This window comes from Nyctereutes procyonoides, unplaced genomic scaffold, assembly GCF_905146905.1.
Source record: "Nyctereutes procyonoides isolate TBG_1078 unplaced genomic scaffold, NYPRO_anot_genome, whole genome shotgun sequence".
Taxonomy (NCBI): Eukaryota; Metazoa; Chordata; class Mammalia; order Carnivora; family Canidae; genus Nyctereutes; species Nyctereutes procyonoides.
Window position 1 is genome coordinate 43,898,413 of NW_026575043.1, and position 14,971 is coordinate 43,913,383.

A 14,971-nucleotide genomic window follows, 5' to 3' on the forward strand; every position below is an offset into this window, starting at 1 on the left:
CTCGTACGTCATTTCCGGGGCGCCGCCTCGGGCACATCCGGGCTCCTGTCCTCCGGCCGGTAGCTGTGTTGGGACCGCGGGACGTGGGGAGGTGAGCGGGGCGGGGGTGCGGGCAGCGGCGGGGCGTCCCCGCCGGCGGGCGTGAGTGCGGGGGACGCAGCCCCTCCGCGCAGCCTGCTCCAAGCCGGCTTTCGAGCGCCGTCGGCGTGGACCCGAGGCCCGGGAGTCCGGGCGCCCCGAGCAGCGTGGGACACCAGCGGTAGGTGCCGACCCCCGAGAAGCGACTGGTGCTGCCCCTGGCCCGTCCGCCCCGCGCGGGCTCTTCGGGGGCCCGGGGAGGCCGAGGTCCTGCGGACCCCCGAGTGCTCGGGGAGCGCTTCCCTTCTGTGCGCCCCGCCAGCGTGGCGGGAGTGCAGTGAGCAGGGGGGGCCTGGTGACAGGCGCCCGGACGCGCCGGCCCCCGCGAAGGCTGCTTGCCGCCCGCGGGTGTGGCTGACGCCCCGACGCCCACCGCGGCCCCGCTGGAGCTGGGGTTCAGCTCAGGCTGGGATTTCAGCAGTCCTCCCTTAGGTCCCCTCCCCAACCTAGTGATAGTGACGGTGGTGAACCTGATCTGGGGCTGCGGTAACAGCCCTTGCTCCCGGAGCATTTTTATTCTGAGCTTAGTATTTTGTTTTATTTTTTTTAAGCGATTTTTTTTTCGAATTTTTATTTATTTATGATAGAGAGAGAGAGAGAGAGAGAGGCAGAGACACAGGCAGAGGGAGAAGCAGGCTCCATGCACTGGGAGCCCGACGTGGGATTCGATCCGGGGTCTCCAGGATCATGTCCTGGGCCGAAGGCAAACACGAGCCAGGATCCAAACCAAACCGCTGCGCCACCCAGGGATACCTGAGCTTAGTATTTTAAATTATTTTAAGAAATACTTATTTATTTGAGAGAGAACGTGAAGAGCTGGAGAGGAAGAAGCAGAGTCCCCGCCGAGCAAGGACCCGGAGGTCTTGCCCTGAGCTTAAGGCAGATGCTTATCCGGCTGACCCACCCAAGCACCCCTGAGCTAAGCGTCTTTTAAGCACCACCTCATTTAATCTGGCTCACAGGCATTCTCAGAGGGTGGGGGTAGAGTCAACCCACTTAAGGACATGACAGCTGAATCTCATCACTCAGCTACCAGGAGCTGAAAATCTCTATTAAGGTAGTGTTTATGCCTTCAGAAGAAGTTCATGTTTTGGGAGGAAAACTTTTAAGTCTTAGGGTCTCACCAAGTAATATACTTCAGGAAGCATGTTCTAAAAACCATCACTCCTGGTGGTGAACCGCCAAGGGTCCAGATATAGTAACTCTTTCCTCATATTTAGTTGTTGTTGATCCTTCGTTTTGACTCCAGAGTAACTACATTTTTTGTGAGATTGTAAAAGTACCATTGAAGTTACAACTGATTTAAGAAGAATGGAAGAAGGCCAGTTAGAAGCCACAAATCTTCCAGCAAACATCTGGCATTCTGAGGTGACAGTGTCCGTGACAGGCGAGCCACTCAGTGCTGTAGAAGAAGAAAAAGAAACAGCTGAAGAACCAGAAAAAGAAGTCCTCCCAGACATCATAGAGCCACTCTCCATTCTAGTTGTGCTGAGGATCCCTGCGGTTCTGGAAGATACTGCAGACCAGCTCTCTATTCTAAACTGTATCATGCCAGTTCACTACGAAAGAAAACAAAGTGTCATCACGGTATAAAAAAAAAAAAAAAAAAGGGTTCCAGGAAGATGCCCACCCCGTTTCTGAGGCAGTAATAAGTACAATAACATACCGAGTTATTTTTTTGTGGGTTATATAGGTGTGAGTGTGTGTAAAGTTTTATGACCTTGACCAGGACAGGGAATCGCATATTGTTGGGACCAGTCTTTTGTCCCACCTGTTTAAATAATGTGTGTTTTCTGAAATATGTTTTTAATGTCTGCCTTATTGAACTGTAACAATGATTTTTAATCATTGGGACTTTGAGTGTGAGGAAGTTTGAAGGGAGTGAGGAGCAGGGACGGAAGCCTACTGCTGCTCTCCCCTCAGGACTTACCACAAACCACGTGCCTTTTTTATCCCTTTCTTTAGTGACCTGCCATGTCACTGTCCCACTTGTACCGGGATGGGGAAGGCCACATGGATGATGATGACGATGAGCGGGAGAACTTTGAGATCACCGACTGGGATCTCCAGAATGAATTTAACCCCAACCGGCAGCGCCACTGGCAGACCAAGGAAGAGGCCACCTATGGAGTGTGGGCAGAGAGAGATTCAGATGAAGAGAGGCCCAGCTTTGGAGGCAAACGGTACTGGCCAGCATGAGACTGCTTCCTCCTCGCTTTAGGGAATATGGGGGGTGGTGGGAAGATACCCCACTAAATATACCTTTCTCCTGGCCTGAGTCCTGTAGCTACGACATAAGCTAGGGAGGCCCAGCTTCCTCTTTGGCCGGAGTGCTGCTCTTTTGCTGATTTAACCATCACTTCGTGTTTAACGAGCAGTTATATGTACCAGGTCGTATACTGCAGACCCATTCCTTGCCTTCTGGGAGCCCAGGCGCTAGAGCATGGAGACACATTAATTGACAGCTCATACGGTGGAAGTTTATAACTGATTTAGGACCTGAGGGAGAGAGTTTGGCCTATTCTGGGAGGTGAGGGAAGATTTCTCTAGAGAAGTGACTTTTGAGTTTATATTACAGCAGAAGGTAATGAGGGTGGTAGGAGAGGCACGAGTATGCAGAGGCTCCTGAGGGGAGGCGGTGGGTGTCCATAGGGGTACAGAAAGCTTTGCAGGCTGCGGTGAGGGAGGGAGAGGGGGCATAGTTTGAGAAGAGGTCTGTGGTAGAGCGGATGATGTGGGCTGCACTTACCTTTGGAGAAGACCTGTCAGTGTGCAGAGTTGACAGGGAGCTGCAGGGGAAGAGGAAACTCCATGAGACAGGGACGGACTCTGCAGGAGAGGAGGATTCAGGCCAGTAGTCGTCTTCCCCAGTGTGAGAGGTCATGTGTGCAGTGGCCACAGCTCACTTGACCAGAGCGTGTAGCGAGTTTGGTTTTGTTTCTGTGTTTCGTCTGTGGTTTGTAGACTCTAGCCCATTGACACTGTGCGTTTTTCACAAAGGAGGCTGGGGAGAAAGAGTATGGAGGTCAGATCAAGTCCTCATCTGGCAAGGAAACCTAAAAGTGGGTGATAAATAGATCAGAGGTCAGGAATTAACATTGTCTATAACCATAAGATAGTACCTTGTTCTGCACTCTTTACATGCTTGGTATCCTTCACCTTGTGAGAAAAGTAGCATTATCATTCCTTTTTTTCAGATTAAAAAACTGAGGCCAAAAGCACATAGCCAGGCTGTAAGAAACTGGGCCTGACTCCTGAGTCTGGGTCCCTACAGCCTAAGTTACATTGCATTGTTTAGGAAAAAATGCTACTGCCATGGGGATGGTTAGTGACAAATTGGTCATTTTATAAAGGTAACCAGGAAATAGGACATTGTAAGGACTGTTCTTGTGACAGTTGTCAACATTGATACTCTCTATCTCAGAGTTAATTTCTTAGGTATTTTACTTTAGTTTTCATACACAAGTAAAGGTAATGAAGGTGAAACTTTTCTAAGAGTGTGACCAATAAAATTGTTAATATACTTTGCATTCATACAGTTTCTTTTATTGTGTTTGATGATGTTTATCTATCCGAAGTTTTTTCTTGCTTGATTTCTGTACTTGAAATACGGGGTCCAAAACAAATGATTTTAAAGTTAATTTTAAAACATGTAAAAGAGTTGCGTTATCACATCATAGTTTGCATTGTGTCCCTTCACTTTTGTTGAGACAAAATCAATACAGTGTATAAGATCATATATTGCTGTTTTAATCAATCATGCACTGACAGGTAACGATGTTACCGTGATCACAGGAAGTCAGAGCTGAGGCGCTTTTGGTCTAAGTGAATAGGTTACTCTTGTAAAATGGATCCCTGGAGTTCCCCTCTGGGGGATCTCAAGCTGGCAGAGTGTCCACAAGGGATCGCTGCAGAAGGCTTCCTTAAGGCCCCCTGGGGGCTGTGTGTTTGCCCACAGGGCCCGCGACTACTCTGCACCAGTCAACTTCATCAGCGCCGGTCTCAAGAAAGGGGCAGCAGAGGAGGCCGAGCTGGAAGATTCGGAAGATGAAGAGAAGCCTGTTAAACAGGATGACTTTCCTAAGGACTTTGGACCCAAGAAGTTAAAGACGGTAGCATCTTTGGCTCAGGCTTGTGACCTTTGAAATGTCTGTGGGAGGTCGTGGCAGTTCAGGCATCTCCTACAGGAAGAGGGGGGCGCTTGGTAGAAGCTGGTTTTGTGGGTTTCTCCTCATGGTAGTGGGTCCCTTCTGGGGGGCCGTGCAGCCTCTTTGCTGACACGTGGTGCAGCTCTGCTTTTGGTTCGTATGACCCTTTTCATGATGCTCTGCCAGGTCTTTTTCCCATCATCCAAGTTTGCTTTCTTAGGTTTTTCTTTTTCCATCAGCTAAGCTTTGGGTTTTTTTCTGCTCAGGGTGGCAATTTTAAACCCAGCCAGAAAGGCTTTGCAGGAGGAACCAAGTCTTTCATGGATTTTGGCAGCTGGGAAAGACACACAAAAGGCATTGGACAGAAGCTTCTTCAGAAGATGGGCTACGTCCCTGGAAGGGGCCTGGGGAAGAACGCACAAGGTAGGGCACCAGCACCCTGCAGCCGAGCAGGAGGTTGGCATGGCAGAGGAAGGAGGAACGGTCTGGGGAGTGGTTTGCTTTTTCTCTTTTTTGGAGGATGTGAACTCTGCAGCCTGGTCCGCCAGCACCAGACAGTTGTTCTCAGCTACCTGCTTTGTCACACTCAAAACACTTCCTCTGCAGGAAAAAAAGGCTTAGGCTTTTTAGGAAAAGGCTCAAACAGGCTACAAACCAACAGGCTGCTTTCTTTGGCCTGTCCGGTGTTTCTTAAGAAATGAGCTTGTTGGGGATCCCTTGGGTGGCTCAGCAGTTTAGCGCCTGCCTTTGGCCCAGGGCGTGATCCTGGAGTCCCGGGATCGAGTCCCACATGGGGCTTCCTGCATGGAGCCCGCTTCTCCCTCTGCCTTTGTCTATGCCTCTCTCTCTGTCTCTCATGAGTAAATAAAATCTTAAAAAAAAAAAAAAAAAAAAAAAAGAAAGAAATGAACTTGTTGCCAGTATTTTAAATAATTTTACATAAAGTTTTTGATTTGACTGGCAGCAATTGGTTTTAGCTGCCGAGGACGGTGCTCATGGCCTCTGGAAAGCAGCTTCCAGCATTCCCTGTTGGCTTTTGTCCTGGCACGCTTCACTTTATGGCAGTTTTCCTGGGCCCTGGAGGCAGAGGGGTCTAACATTCCCTGCTCACAGTTATTTGTCCTTCAGGAGTAACAATGAAATACTGTGTGTGTCCTGTTCAGCAGTAGAGACTGTAAACCTGGTTGAGCAGATCCCACACTGGGGCCTCTGTCGGTGCTCAGCGGCCCAGCCTCCTGTCCCAGGCACTGTCCACACAGCTCTACTCACACATCCCTGGTTCCTTGATACCAAAGCCACACAGACCATGCACTTGGGTTCTCCCTGCAGGACCTTGCTTTCTCTCTCCTTGATCTGTTTCCTGTGAGCAGTCACCAAGTGGATGTAAACAGTAGTAGTGTCAATAATCCAGATTCCACTCCCTGAGTATTTGCTCAGGTTACACCTGGGGTATGTGTTGAACATATCAGTTGTAGGGAAAGTCCAAGAACCTCTGTGGAGTCTGGAGGTGGTGACCTGGAATGAGCACGAGTGGACCGTCCTAATTCAAGATTGCCAAAGTACTAGTTGCAGGGGTGGGTAGGCAGTCTTTGTTGAAATGCTAATGTCTTGTCTCTAAACTCTTGGAACAAAAGTTATTTCCAAGGTTTATACTCACTACGAAGCAAGTGAAGTCTGGGAGACAGGAGCTGCCAAGTGATACGAGGTCTCATACTGAATTGCCACTTCACCTCCCTTTATTCTGTGAGAGTCTGTAATTCACTTGTCTTTTTTTTTTTTTTTAAAGATTTTATTTATTCATGAGAGACACAGGGAGAAGGAGAGGCAGAGACACACAGGCAGAGGGAGAAGCAGGCTCCATGCAGGGAGCCCGATGTGGGACTCCAAGAAGAATCCAAGTGGGAATGAAAACCTGTACTTAGACTATAAATAACCTAATGTCAGCAACCTGTCGTGTGGCCCCATAAATGCTCAGAACTTTCACATCACACGGAAGCTGAAGTGTTGCAGGGGCAGAGGAGAGCTTGCCTTCCTGGGTTGTCACTCTGTGTCAGGACTAAGGAAGGGCAGTTCCGCTGTGTGGCTTGTCCAAATGCAGGAATTGCTGTGACCTGAAGTTGTTTTCTCTTTTGCTGAACTTTATCAGGTATCATTAACCCGATCGAAGCGAAGCAGAGAAAGGGGAAAGGTGCCGTGGGAGCTTATGGCTCAGAGCGCACCACTCAGTCCCTACAAGACTTCCCCGTCGTCGACTCAGAAGAAGAAGCAGAAGAGGTAACTGGGAATCAGGAGTCAGGGTGGCTGGGGCCTGAGCCACTTCCGACCGTGGCTGCTTAGTTCGTGTATCTGTCCGTCTGCCAGCCTTCAGGTGTTCATTGTACACCTCTGTGTCAGCCACTATGCTGGAGCGGGGCTGCCCTGTGAGGAAGGGCTGGGAGCCCGGGCCCCAAGCCAGGCAGTTGACAAGCAGCTGCAGGGTGGTAGTGAGCACAGGGAGCGCTGAGACGTGCCAGCGAAGGAAGTAAGGGGGGGTGGTAGTGAGGTACATAAATTAATAGAATGACCAGGGAAGGCCTCTCGGGCCGGGAAACCATCGGGGTATTTGTGGCAGAAGGCAGGAGGCATGGGGCAGTCTTGAGGCCAGAGGATGCTGAGCATGAAGCTTCGAGCCCAGAGAGGCTGTAGAGCATTCTGTGGCGGGACGGCTTCCATCTCCATGTGGCAGGAGCCAGCAGTGAGCTGAGTGTTGCTCTGCTTAGCGGCAGAAGGGGCCGTGCCCTCCTGACCACCATACTTTTTTCTCGTTTGCATTTATGAGGGAAAGCAGGAGGCTGCAGAGACACATATTGTCACTGTTCTTGTCACCAAGACTGTCCTTTTTGCTGATGGCAGAACTCTGATAGTGTGGGGGTGACTGCTGTGAGTCCAGCTCTGGGACCGCAGGTACCAGGCACACAGCAGAAGTGAGTAGGTGAGCCAGGTGGGAGGCAGCGAGGAGTGGTGGGGCCTGAGGCCAACAGGTGGTTTCTCTTCAGCTCCAGGTGATTGTTGCTATAAATGTGGGCTTAGTGGTGCTTGATCTTTGGATTTTCCTGAAGTAGAAGTCCAGATTTTTTTTAGGGGGGGGGGGAGGAAACCAAGTCTTAAACCAGTGTGAGGAAAGCAGAAGGACAAGTGCACAACCCACTTCTGTGGGCCATAGCGTACTACTCTCAGCCTGAGTTTCCTTCTCTACTGTAGGTCTTCCTACGGAAACATTTTACAAACCCTGATTACAAAAGGTATCTTTGCCTTAAGACTCGGGTCTGCTTATCTGCCTTCATTTTAAATTAGTACCAAGGTCTTGTGTACTTAAAATCTTTTATCATTTTCTAAGTTTTACATGAGGTGAATTTATTATTTATTTATTCATGAGAGGCAGAGACACAGGCAGAGGGAGAAGCAGGCTCCATGCAGGGAGCCCAACGTGGGTCCTGGAGACCCGGGATCAGGCCCTGGGCGAAAGGTGGCCCTAAACCACTGAGCCACCCGGGCTGCCCCATGAGGTGAATTTAAAACTAGCATTGTGCTAGCCCATAGTAGCTACTCAGTAAGTGTGTCCTTCCAGTCTGGAGTACCTTCTTCCCGAACCTCCTCATGTCTAAGAGGGGCTAGGTGTCAGAGAGTCTCTAGAGACGGTTTTAGCATCACGCAGGCACACTGCTCTCACAGAACCTCCTGTGAATCTAAGACCACACCTCTCGAATGTGCATGGTCTCCGTGGCCCCACTTGCTGTAGAAAGTGGACTTTCTTGTTTGACCAATTACCTCCTCCTGCTTTAGGAGTTTCAGAAGGAGCTGAGCCAGTGGAGGAAAGACCCCAGTGGAAGCAAGAAGAAGCCCAAATACTCTTACAAGACAGTGGAAGAATTGAAGGCCAAGGGCAGGATCAGCAAGAAGCTTGCTGCGCCCCAGAAGGAGCTTTCTCAGGTCAAGGTACAGAGTCCTTTGGTCCTGATCCGGGACGGGCCCTGAGAAACACGTAATGCCACATGCAAGTCAGGTCAGTTACTGAACATTCTGTTGGGTCTTCCGTCTAGGCTCTTTTCTCACTAGGCAGTAGCGTCCCCCCTGTTCACTGCAGTCACATGTCCAGGGAGAGCTCTAGCATTCCTAGGGCTGGGCACTCTCCATGGCACCCCGGTGGTACGCGAGATAGTGGCCCCTTCTTCCTGAAGCGCAGGCAGTGAACTTTATAACATTTCTGTGATTAAAAACTCAGTATGAACATGGCTTTTAGTGAGTGTGTAATTCCAGAGAATGAAGTATCAGGTTATTTGGTCCTACTTGTGTTGCTAGATCTCAGCTGTTTTCTGGTTTGGTTTGGGGCTAGTAGTTTGTACATGAAGCTTTATCTTTGTGTCAGATATTTTCTAAGGATAGATTCTTGGAAGTACAATCACCAGGTTAAAAATAGGCTTTTTAAGGCTCTTGAGTCCTGGAAAGGGTGCACTCACTTGGTGACTAGGAGTGCAGGGGAGTCTTTGAGGCATACCAGCATGGAGTGTTTTTAGTTTTATTCATTTTTATTTATTTTTATTTTTTTCAAATAATTTTTTAAAAGTTTCTTTCTTTCTTTCTTTCTTTCTTTCATTCATTCATTCATTCATTCATTCATTCATTCGAGACACAGAGAAAGAGGCAGAGACACAGGCAGAGGGAGAAGCAGGCTCCATGCAGGGAGCCCGTCGTGGGACTTGATCCCAGGTCTCTAGGATCACATCCTGGGCCGAAGGTGGCGCTAAACCGCCGAGCCACCAGGGCTTCCCGTGTTTTCAGTTTTAAAAATTGATTAATTTTTCCACCGCTGTTAGGTGCATTTAGTCCTCAATTTTCCATTACTCCCCCCGAGTAGCCAGAGGACAAGGGTGACAGTTGTCTGTTGGAGTTTGACACAGAACAGACTGTGTGTCACAGTGCAGGGTTATCAGCAGTCAGGATGTTGTGCATCCCATGCCCAGCGGGGAGGAGGGGTTAGACATCCAGCTGTGCAGGCCCTAGCCAGAGGTTGGGAATCCATTGATCCAGACAGGGCCTGGGAAGTCTGTGTTGATTTTTCTCTAGCTGATTCTAATGCATGTGTTTCTTGGGTGACACTTCCAGGGCTGATAGAGAGTTGTGTCTCAGCATATTCAGTATACTTTATATTCCATTTTTCTCCGCCTTCTAGAAATGCTCATTTCCTAGGTCTAATAACTGTTTTCTCATGGTTCATTTCATTTCTAAATGGAAGAACAACTGTTCATTATTATAGAGCAGTGTGTGGTCCTGTTTGGGGAGTCAGGAAACACAGAGGCAAAAATATGCTTTTCATCCCTTTCCATAGGTTACCAGCTTTGACACCTTGATGCGTGTCCTTCTAGATCTCCTTTGCCTAAATATGCCTTTTTTAATACCGAAATGTGATCATTTGAAGACATACACTGCTTTATTACTGGCTTCCACCAGTGCAGCCTCTACTCTGCCACAGAAGGATTTTCTCCTCAGTTTAGTAGTCTGTACTCCAGTTTCACGGGTTTTCCTAGAAAGCTTTGTCCATCTCTATCTCCAGGGAGCAGTCTGGAACTGCTGACTGTCCACCCTCCTGTCAGTGCAGTGGGGCCCCCCTGCAGTAACCCCCCACCCCCCGGCTCTGACACAGCATCACTTGTGTGCGCCTGCACTCTGTCCTGCGGTCCAAGGCGTGCTGTCACGGGGCAGCGATGGCACACACTGACTCGGGTTCCCCCGCCACTTTCTCCCAGGTCATCGACATGACTGGCCGGGAGCAGAAGGTCTACTACAGCTACAGCCAGATCAGCCACAAGCACAATGTCCCCGATGATGGGCTGCCACTGCCGTCCCAGCAGCTGCCGCAGCCTGGCAAAGAGGCCAAGGCGCCGGGCTTCGCCCTGCCTGAGCTGGAGCACAACCTGCAGCTGCTTATTGACCTCACAGAGCAGGAGATCATCCAGAGTGACCGGCAGCTGCAGTATGAGCGGGACATGGTGGTCAACCTGTCGCACGAGCTGGAGAAGATGTCAGAGGTCCTGGAGCATGAGGAGCGGGTCATTGCCAACCTCAGCAAGGTCCTGGAGATGGTGGAGGAGTGTGAGCGGCGCCTGCAGCCCTCCTGCAGCAACCCCCTCACCCTGGACGAGTGTGCCCGCATCTTTGAGACCCTGCAAGACAAGTACTACGAGGAGTACAGGATGTCCGACCGCGTGGACCTGGCCGTGGCCATTGTGTACCCGCTCATGAAGGAGTACTTCAAGGAGTGGGACCCGCTGAAGGTGAGTGGCTGGTGAGAGGAGCCGCTGTGCTCCTGCCCTGCAGGTGGGACAGGGTGGTGGGTGCTGGCCCGCGGTGCTGCATCACGGCCAGGTCTCTCCCCAGGACTGCGCTTACGGCACCCAGGTCATCTCCAGGTGGAAGACCCTCCTAGAGAACGACCAGCTCTTATCCCACGGCGGGCAGGATCTCTCGGCAGACGCCTTTCACAGGTACTCAGCCTGGGGCTCAGGAGAAAGATGCTGGGGAAGGAAGGGACTGGCCTTCCCACCCTGCACCTGTCATGTGTTGGCCAGTGTCGTGCACATGCCAGGCTTGCCCTGGGAGTAAGGCTGACAGTGTCGGGCTTCAGAGAGTGGAAGAGGCAGGTGGAGGGTAAGGAAGTGGACGAACGAGGCCAGGGATGGAGGAGAGAGGGGATGCACACCTGTTTGGGTGGTGGGAGTAGTATGAAGCAGAGGTCTCTGAAAGGAGGTGACTCACGAGGTGAGCTGTCAAGCTGTGCAGAGAGCTCCCAAAGGAAAGCAAGGCATCCCTCGGGACGGGTCCCCACAGCAACCCTGTCAGGCAGCGAGACCCAGGCCCTGAGGTCAAGCAGGTGGCTGGGCAAGCAGGGACGAGTTAGGTGCAGCTCTGGGCACTATGGGGACTGGCCTGGTGGTTTGCTGTGCTTGCATTTCCGTGCCTTTTCCTTTCTCGTTCTGGATAGTGGGTGGCGGTGTACTGTCTGCTTTGAAACCTGTCTGCGCAGTTAGCCTGCCCTCTGCCTTTCTCCCACAGGCTGATATGGGAAGTCTGGATGCCTTTTGTTCGAAATATCGTCACCCAGTGGCAGCCAAGGAACTGTGACCCGATGGTGGACTTTTTGGATAGTTGGGTGCACATTATTCCTGTGTGGATCTTAGATAACATTCTGGACCAGCTCATCTTCCCTAAGCTGCAGAAAGAGGTAGGGCCCCCGGGTCATGGGAACAGCTGGCAGCAGTAACGAGGGGCATTTCTCTGCTCCCCCAGTGCTGTCAGAAGGCGTGGAATGAGCAGAATCGGCTGACATGGTTACCGTCCTGTGGGTAACTCCAGCCCTTTTGTTGGGATTTCCCCCAGTTTCCCTACTTAAATAGGGAAGTTATTTTCTTGGTTTCTTCGTTTCGGAGATTCCATGCAGCTGCCGTGGGGATACTAGTTTGGTTGTGCAGAGGCCTGTGGGCCTTGGCCAGGAGAGTGGTAGGCGTCCGTGCTGTCGACTGCACAGTGCATCTGGAACTGGTTTGTCCCACGCCTCCTGCAGGTGGAAAACTGGAACCCACTGACAGACACCGTGCCCATCCACTCCTGGGTCCACCCGTGGCTGCCCCTCATGCAAGCACGCCTGGAACCACTCTATTCCCCCATCCGCAGCAAGCTCTCCAGCGCCCTGCAGAAGTGGCACCCCAGCGACTCCTCTGCCAAGCTCATCCTCCAGCCTTGGAAAGATGTCTTCACCCCTGGCTCCTGGGAAGCATTCATGGTCAAGAACATAGTGCCCAAACTAGGTAAGGGAATAGAGAAGAGAGTATTGGGTCCAGCAGCTTCAGTGCCCTGGTTTCTGTGGCCATCGGTGAGGATCCATGCTTCTTAAAACACGGCCCTGGGGCTCCATGAAAAAGCTGAACACAGGATATTTCTCAATCCAAGAAGCGCCATTTTGCTTAGAGGTGGAATATAAACATACCCAGGGTCCCTATGGCATCAACAGCCTCAGACTCTGCCAGCTTCTTGGTTCCTGGTCTGGTTTGGGTTTCTGGTAACATGCTAGGCATTAATGCTCTGAAATTTCTGTGCTATTTGGTTTTAAATATGTATTAGTTATTTCTGGATTATAGAAAGTGGTTTTTAAGAATTGCCATGTCAAGAGTTTAAAATTAAGATAAAAGGTTTAGTCCTGTGTCATCTGATGAGGATTTTGCTATGTGCTTCTGTGCCTTTGCTTTAGAAACCAGGCTTCTTTTGCAGGGATGTGTCTTGGGGAGTTAGTCATTAATCCCCACCAGCAGCACATGGATGCTTTTTACTGGGTCATCGACTGGGAAGGAATGATCTCCGTGTCCAGCCTTGTGGGACTGCTTGAGAAACACTTCTTCCCCAAGTGGCTTCAGGTATACCCTGCTGTGTTTTTGGAGGGGGTTGGTGGGATGGAGGCAGGGAGGATTCGCTTACTTTTCTGCCAAGGTCTGCCTGTAGGAGCTCGATCCTTGGACAGCTATCAGGTGACAGTGCTATCACACAGAACAAAAATAAGCAGTAGTCACAGCAACCACCATTTATTGAACAGATGCCACATGCCAGATGCTAAGCACTTGATGTGCGTTCCCTCCGCTTCTGACACCAAATCTTTGCGGGTAGGGGCTGGCATAGCCTTGAGGTTCAGGGAGTTTACATTCATGGATGTGTAGCTGTTAAGATGACTTCAGATCCCACACTCTACTAAATGCCAGACTGTTCAGCTCCTAGAGACTGCTGCAAGTGTCACCAGCTTGAAGGACCCAGGTCGAAACCAATGGCCCCTTGGAAGTTTTGCTCCCATTTGCCACCATTGTGGGTGCAAGTTTCTGATTTCTTTCTTTTTGGCAGGTACTTTGCTCTTGGCTTAGTAACAGCCCAAATTATGAGGAGATCACCAAGTGGTACCTGGGTTGGAAGTCCATGTTCTCAGACCAAGTGCTGGCACACCCATCTGTCAAGGACAAATTTAACGAAGCACTTGATATCATGAACAGGGCAGTGTCCTCCAATGTTGGTGAGTGGGGATTCCACTTTGGATGTCCTGGCCCTGAGTGCCACATTTCTGAACATGTAACTGACACAGAAGCAGCAGTTTTCAGGTGCCTGTGGGCTGCCTGCTCCAACACGGACTCTTGCCCACCAGACCTGGTTATGTAATTAGCACCCCCTGCCTTGCTCTCCCAGCACTGGGAGGGGCATAGGCCCCTGACCCGAGTCTGACTGCAGCTGGATTCACTGTGGGGGAGCCTGCCTCTAGGGCCACTTTCCAGGTTTGCTGGCACGGCTGTGAATACCTCAGAGTGCTAATGGAACAGCTCGCCACATGGAGTCGGGACACAGCCTGACACCTAGCAGTTGCCTGACCTTGCCTGGCCTATTGTGTTACTTGTGAAACAGTCATAATGCCTACTTTAGGTTTTCTTAAAAAACTAGGTGGTGGAGTTAAGTGAGCCACAGTCTGTGCACATTAAGTAGGCAGGTGACGGTCCTCTTAATACCCAGTCCTTGACTGGGAAAGTCACCGCCTAGGTCTGTGTATTCACATCTCAACACAGAGGCCTGCCCTGCTTCAGAGAAGCTCCACAAGGCCAAGAGCTTGTTCAAATAGAATGCCAGCTGGGACTGTAATTTCTATAATCCTTTGAGCCTGTTACATGGAGAGAGTGAGTTCAGAGATTATATACTCTGTTGAATGAGCCAGATACATTTCTATGCTCTGTTTTCATCCAGGCCCCACTGTGGGCCACCACCAGCTTCATACTCTCTAGAAACTCTCCCTCAACCACCCTGGCCCCAGGCCACCTCCTAGAGCTGTTCCCATCTGTGCCCCTTACCGTCTGTCTGAGCTCCCTAAATCCATTCTAAATTCTCCCAGGGCTTGGCCCTGTACATAGAGCTAGGATAGGCCGTACGTTGTCAAGGTTTCCACCCCGAAAGGCTAAATTTCTTGCAGTGATTCCTGTTAGTAATCTGATTACTACAGATTAGCCAGAAACATTTTTATAGGATAGCAGGCAATTGAGTAAACTTCTTGAGGGTGCTTGCCATCTGTCGTAGCATTTTGTGTCAGGCCCAGCAGCCCTTCGCTGAGTCACAAATGAGTCTCCATTTCTGTGCAGTTGGATCCCCTCTCTTCACTCCCCTCCTCCATCTTCCAGGTGCCTACATGCAGCCCGGAGCACGGGAGAACATAGCCTACCTCACCCACACAGAGAGGAGGAAAGACTTCCAGTATGAGGCCATGCAGGAGCGACGGGAGGCTGAGAACATGGCCCAGAGGGGCATTGGTGTGGCTGCCAGCTCTGTGCCCATGAACTTTAAGGACCTCATTGAGACCAAGGCCGAGGAGCACAACATCGTTTTCATGCCGGTCATCGGGAAGCGACACGAAGGGAAGCAGCTTTACACCTTTGGCCGCATCGTCATCTACATCGACCGGGGAGTCGTGTTTGTCCAGGGCGAGAAGACCTGGGTGCCCACCTCCCTGCAAAGCCTGATTGACATGGCCAAGTAGAGAGGGCAGGCTGCAGCAGGCTGGACACTTGGACTGCAGAGGGGATGTAGTTATAAATAAATGGTATTTTAAACTGCCTCTGTAAGAGTAGTTAACTCTC

At 50.7% G+C, this 14,971-nt stretch overlaps 1 protein-coding gene across 2 annotated transcripts; it reads left to right on the forward strand.

Annotated features, from left to right (window-relative positions):
• The first annotated feature begins 23 nt into the window (after nt 1–23).
• Nucleotides 24–14,949, forward strand: TFIP11 (tuftelin interacting protein 11). 2 transcript variants are annotated; one of them, XM_055321868.1, is made up of 13 exons: nt 24–91; nt 2,104–2,321; nt 4,097–4,250; nt 4,553–4,709; nt 6,433–6,560; nt 8,109–8,261; nt 10,070–10,597; nt 10,701–10,807; nt 11,376–11,544; nt 11,884–12,127; nt 12,588–12,730; nt 13,206–13,371; nt 14,516–14,949. In XM_055321868.1, the coding sequence occupies exons 2-13, from the start codon at nt 2,113–2,115 to the stop codon at nt 14,869–14,871; spliced, it is 2,514 nt and encodes an 837-aa protein (XP_055177843.1). In that variant the 5' UTR covers nt 24–91; nt 2,104–2,112; the 3' UTR covers nt 14,872–14,949. The 2 variants fall into 2 exon arrangements, with proteins under 2 accessions (XP_055177843.1, XP_055177842.1); XM_055321867.1 differs by lacking the exon at nt 24–91 and adding an exon at nt 102–259.
• Nucleotides 14,950–14,971: the final 22 nt, after the last annotated feature.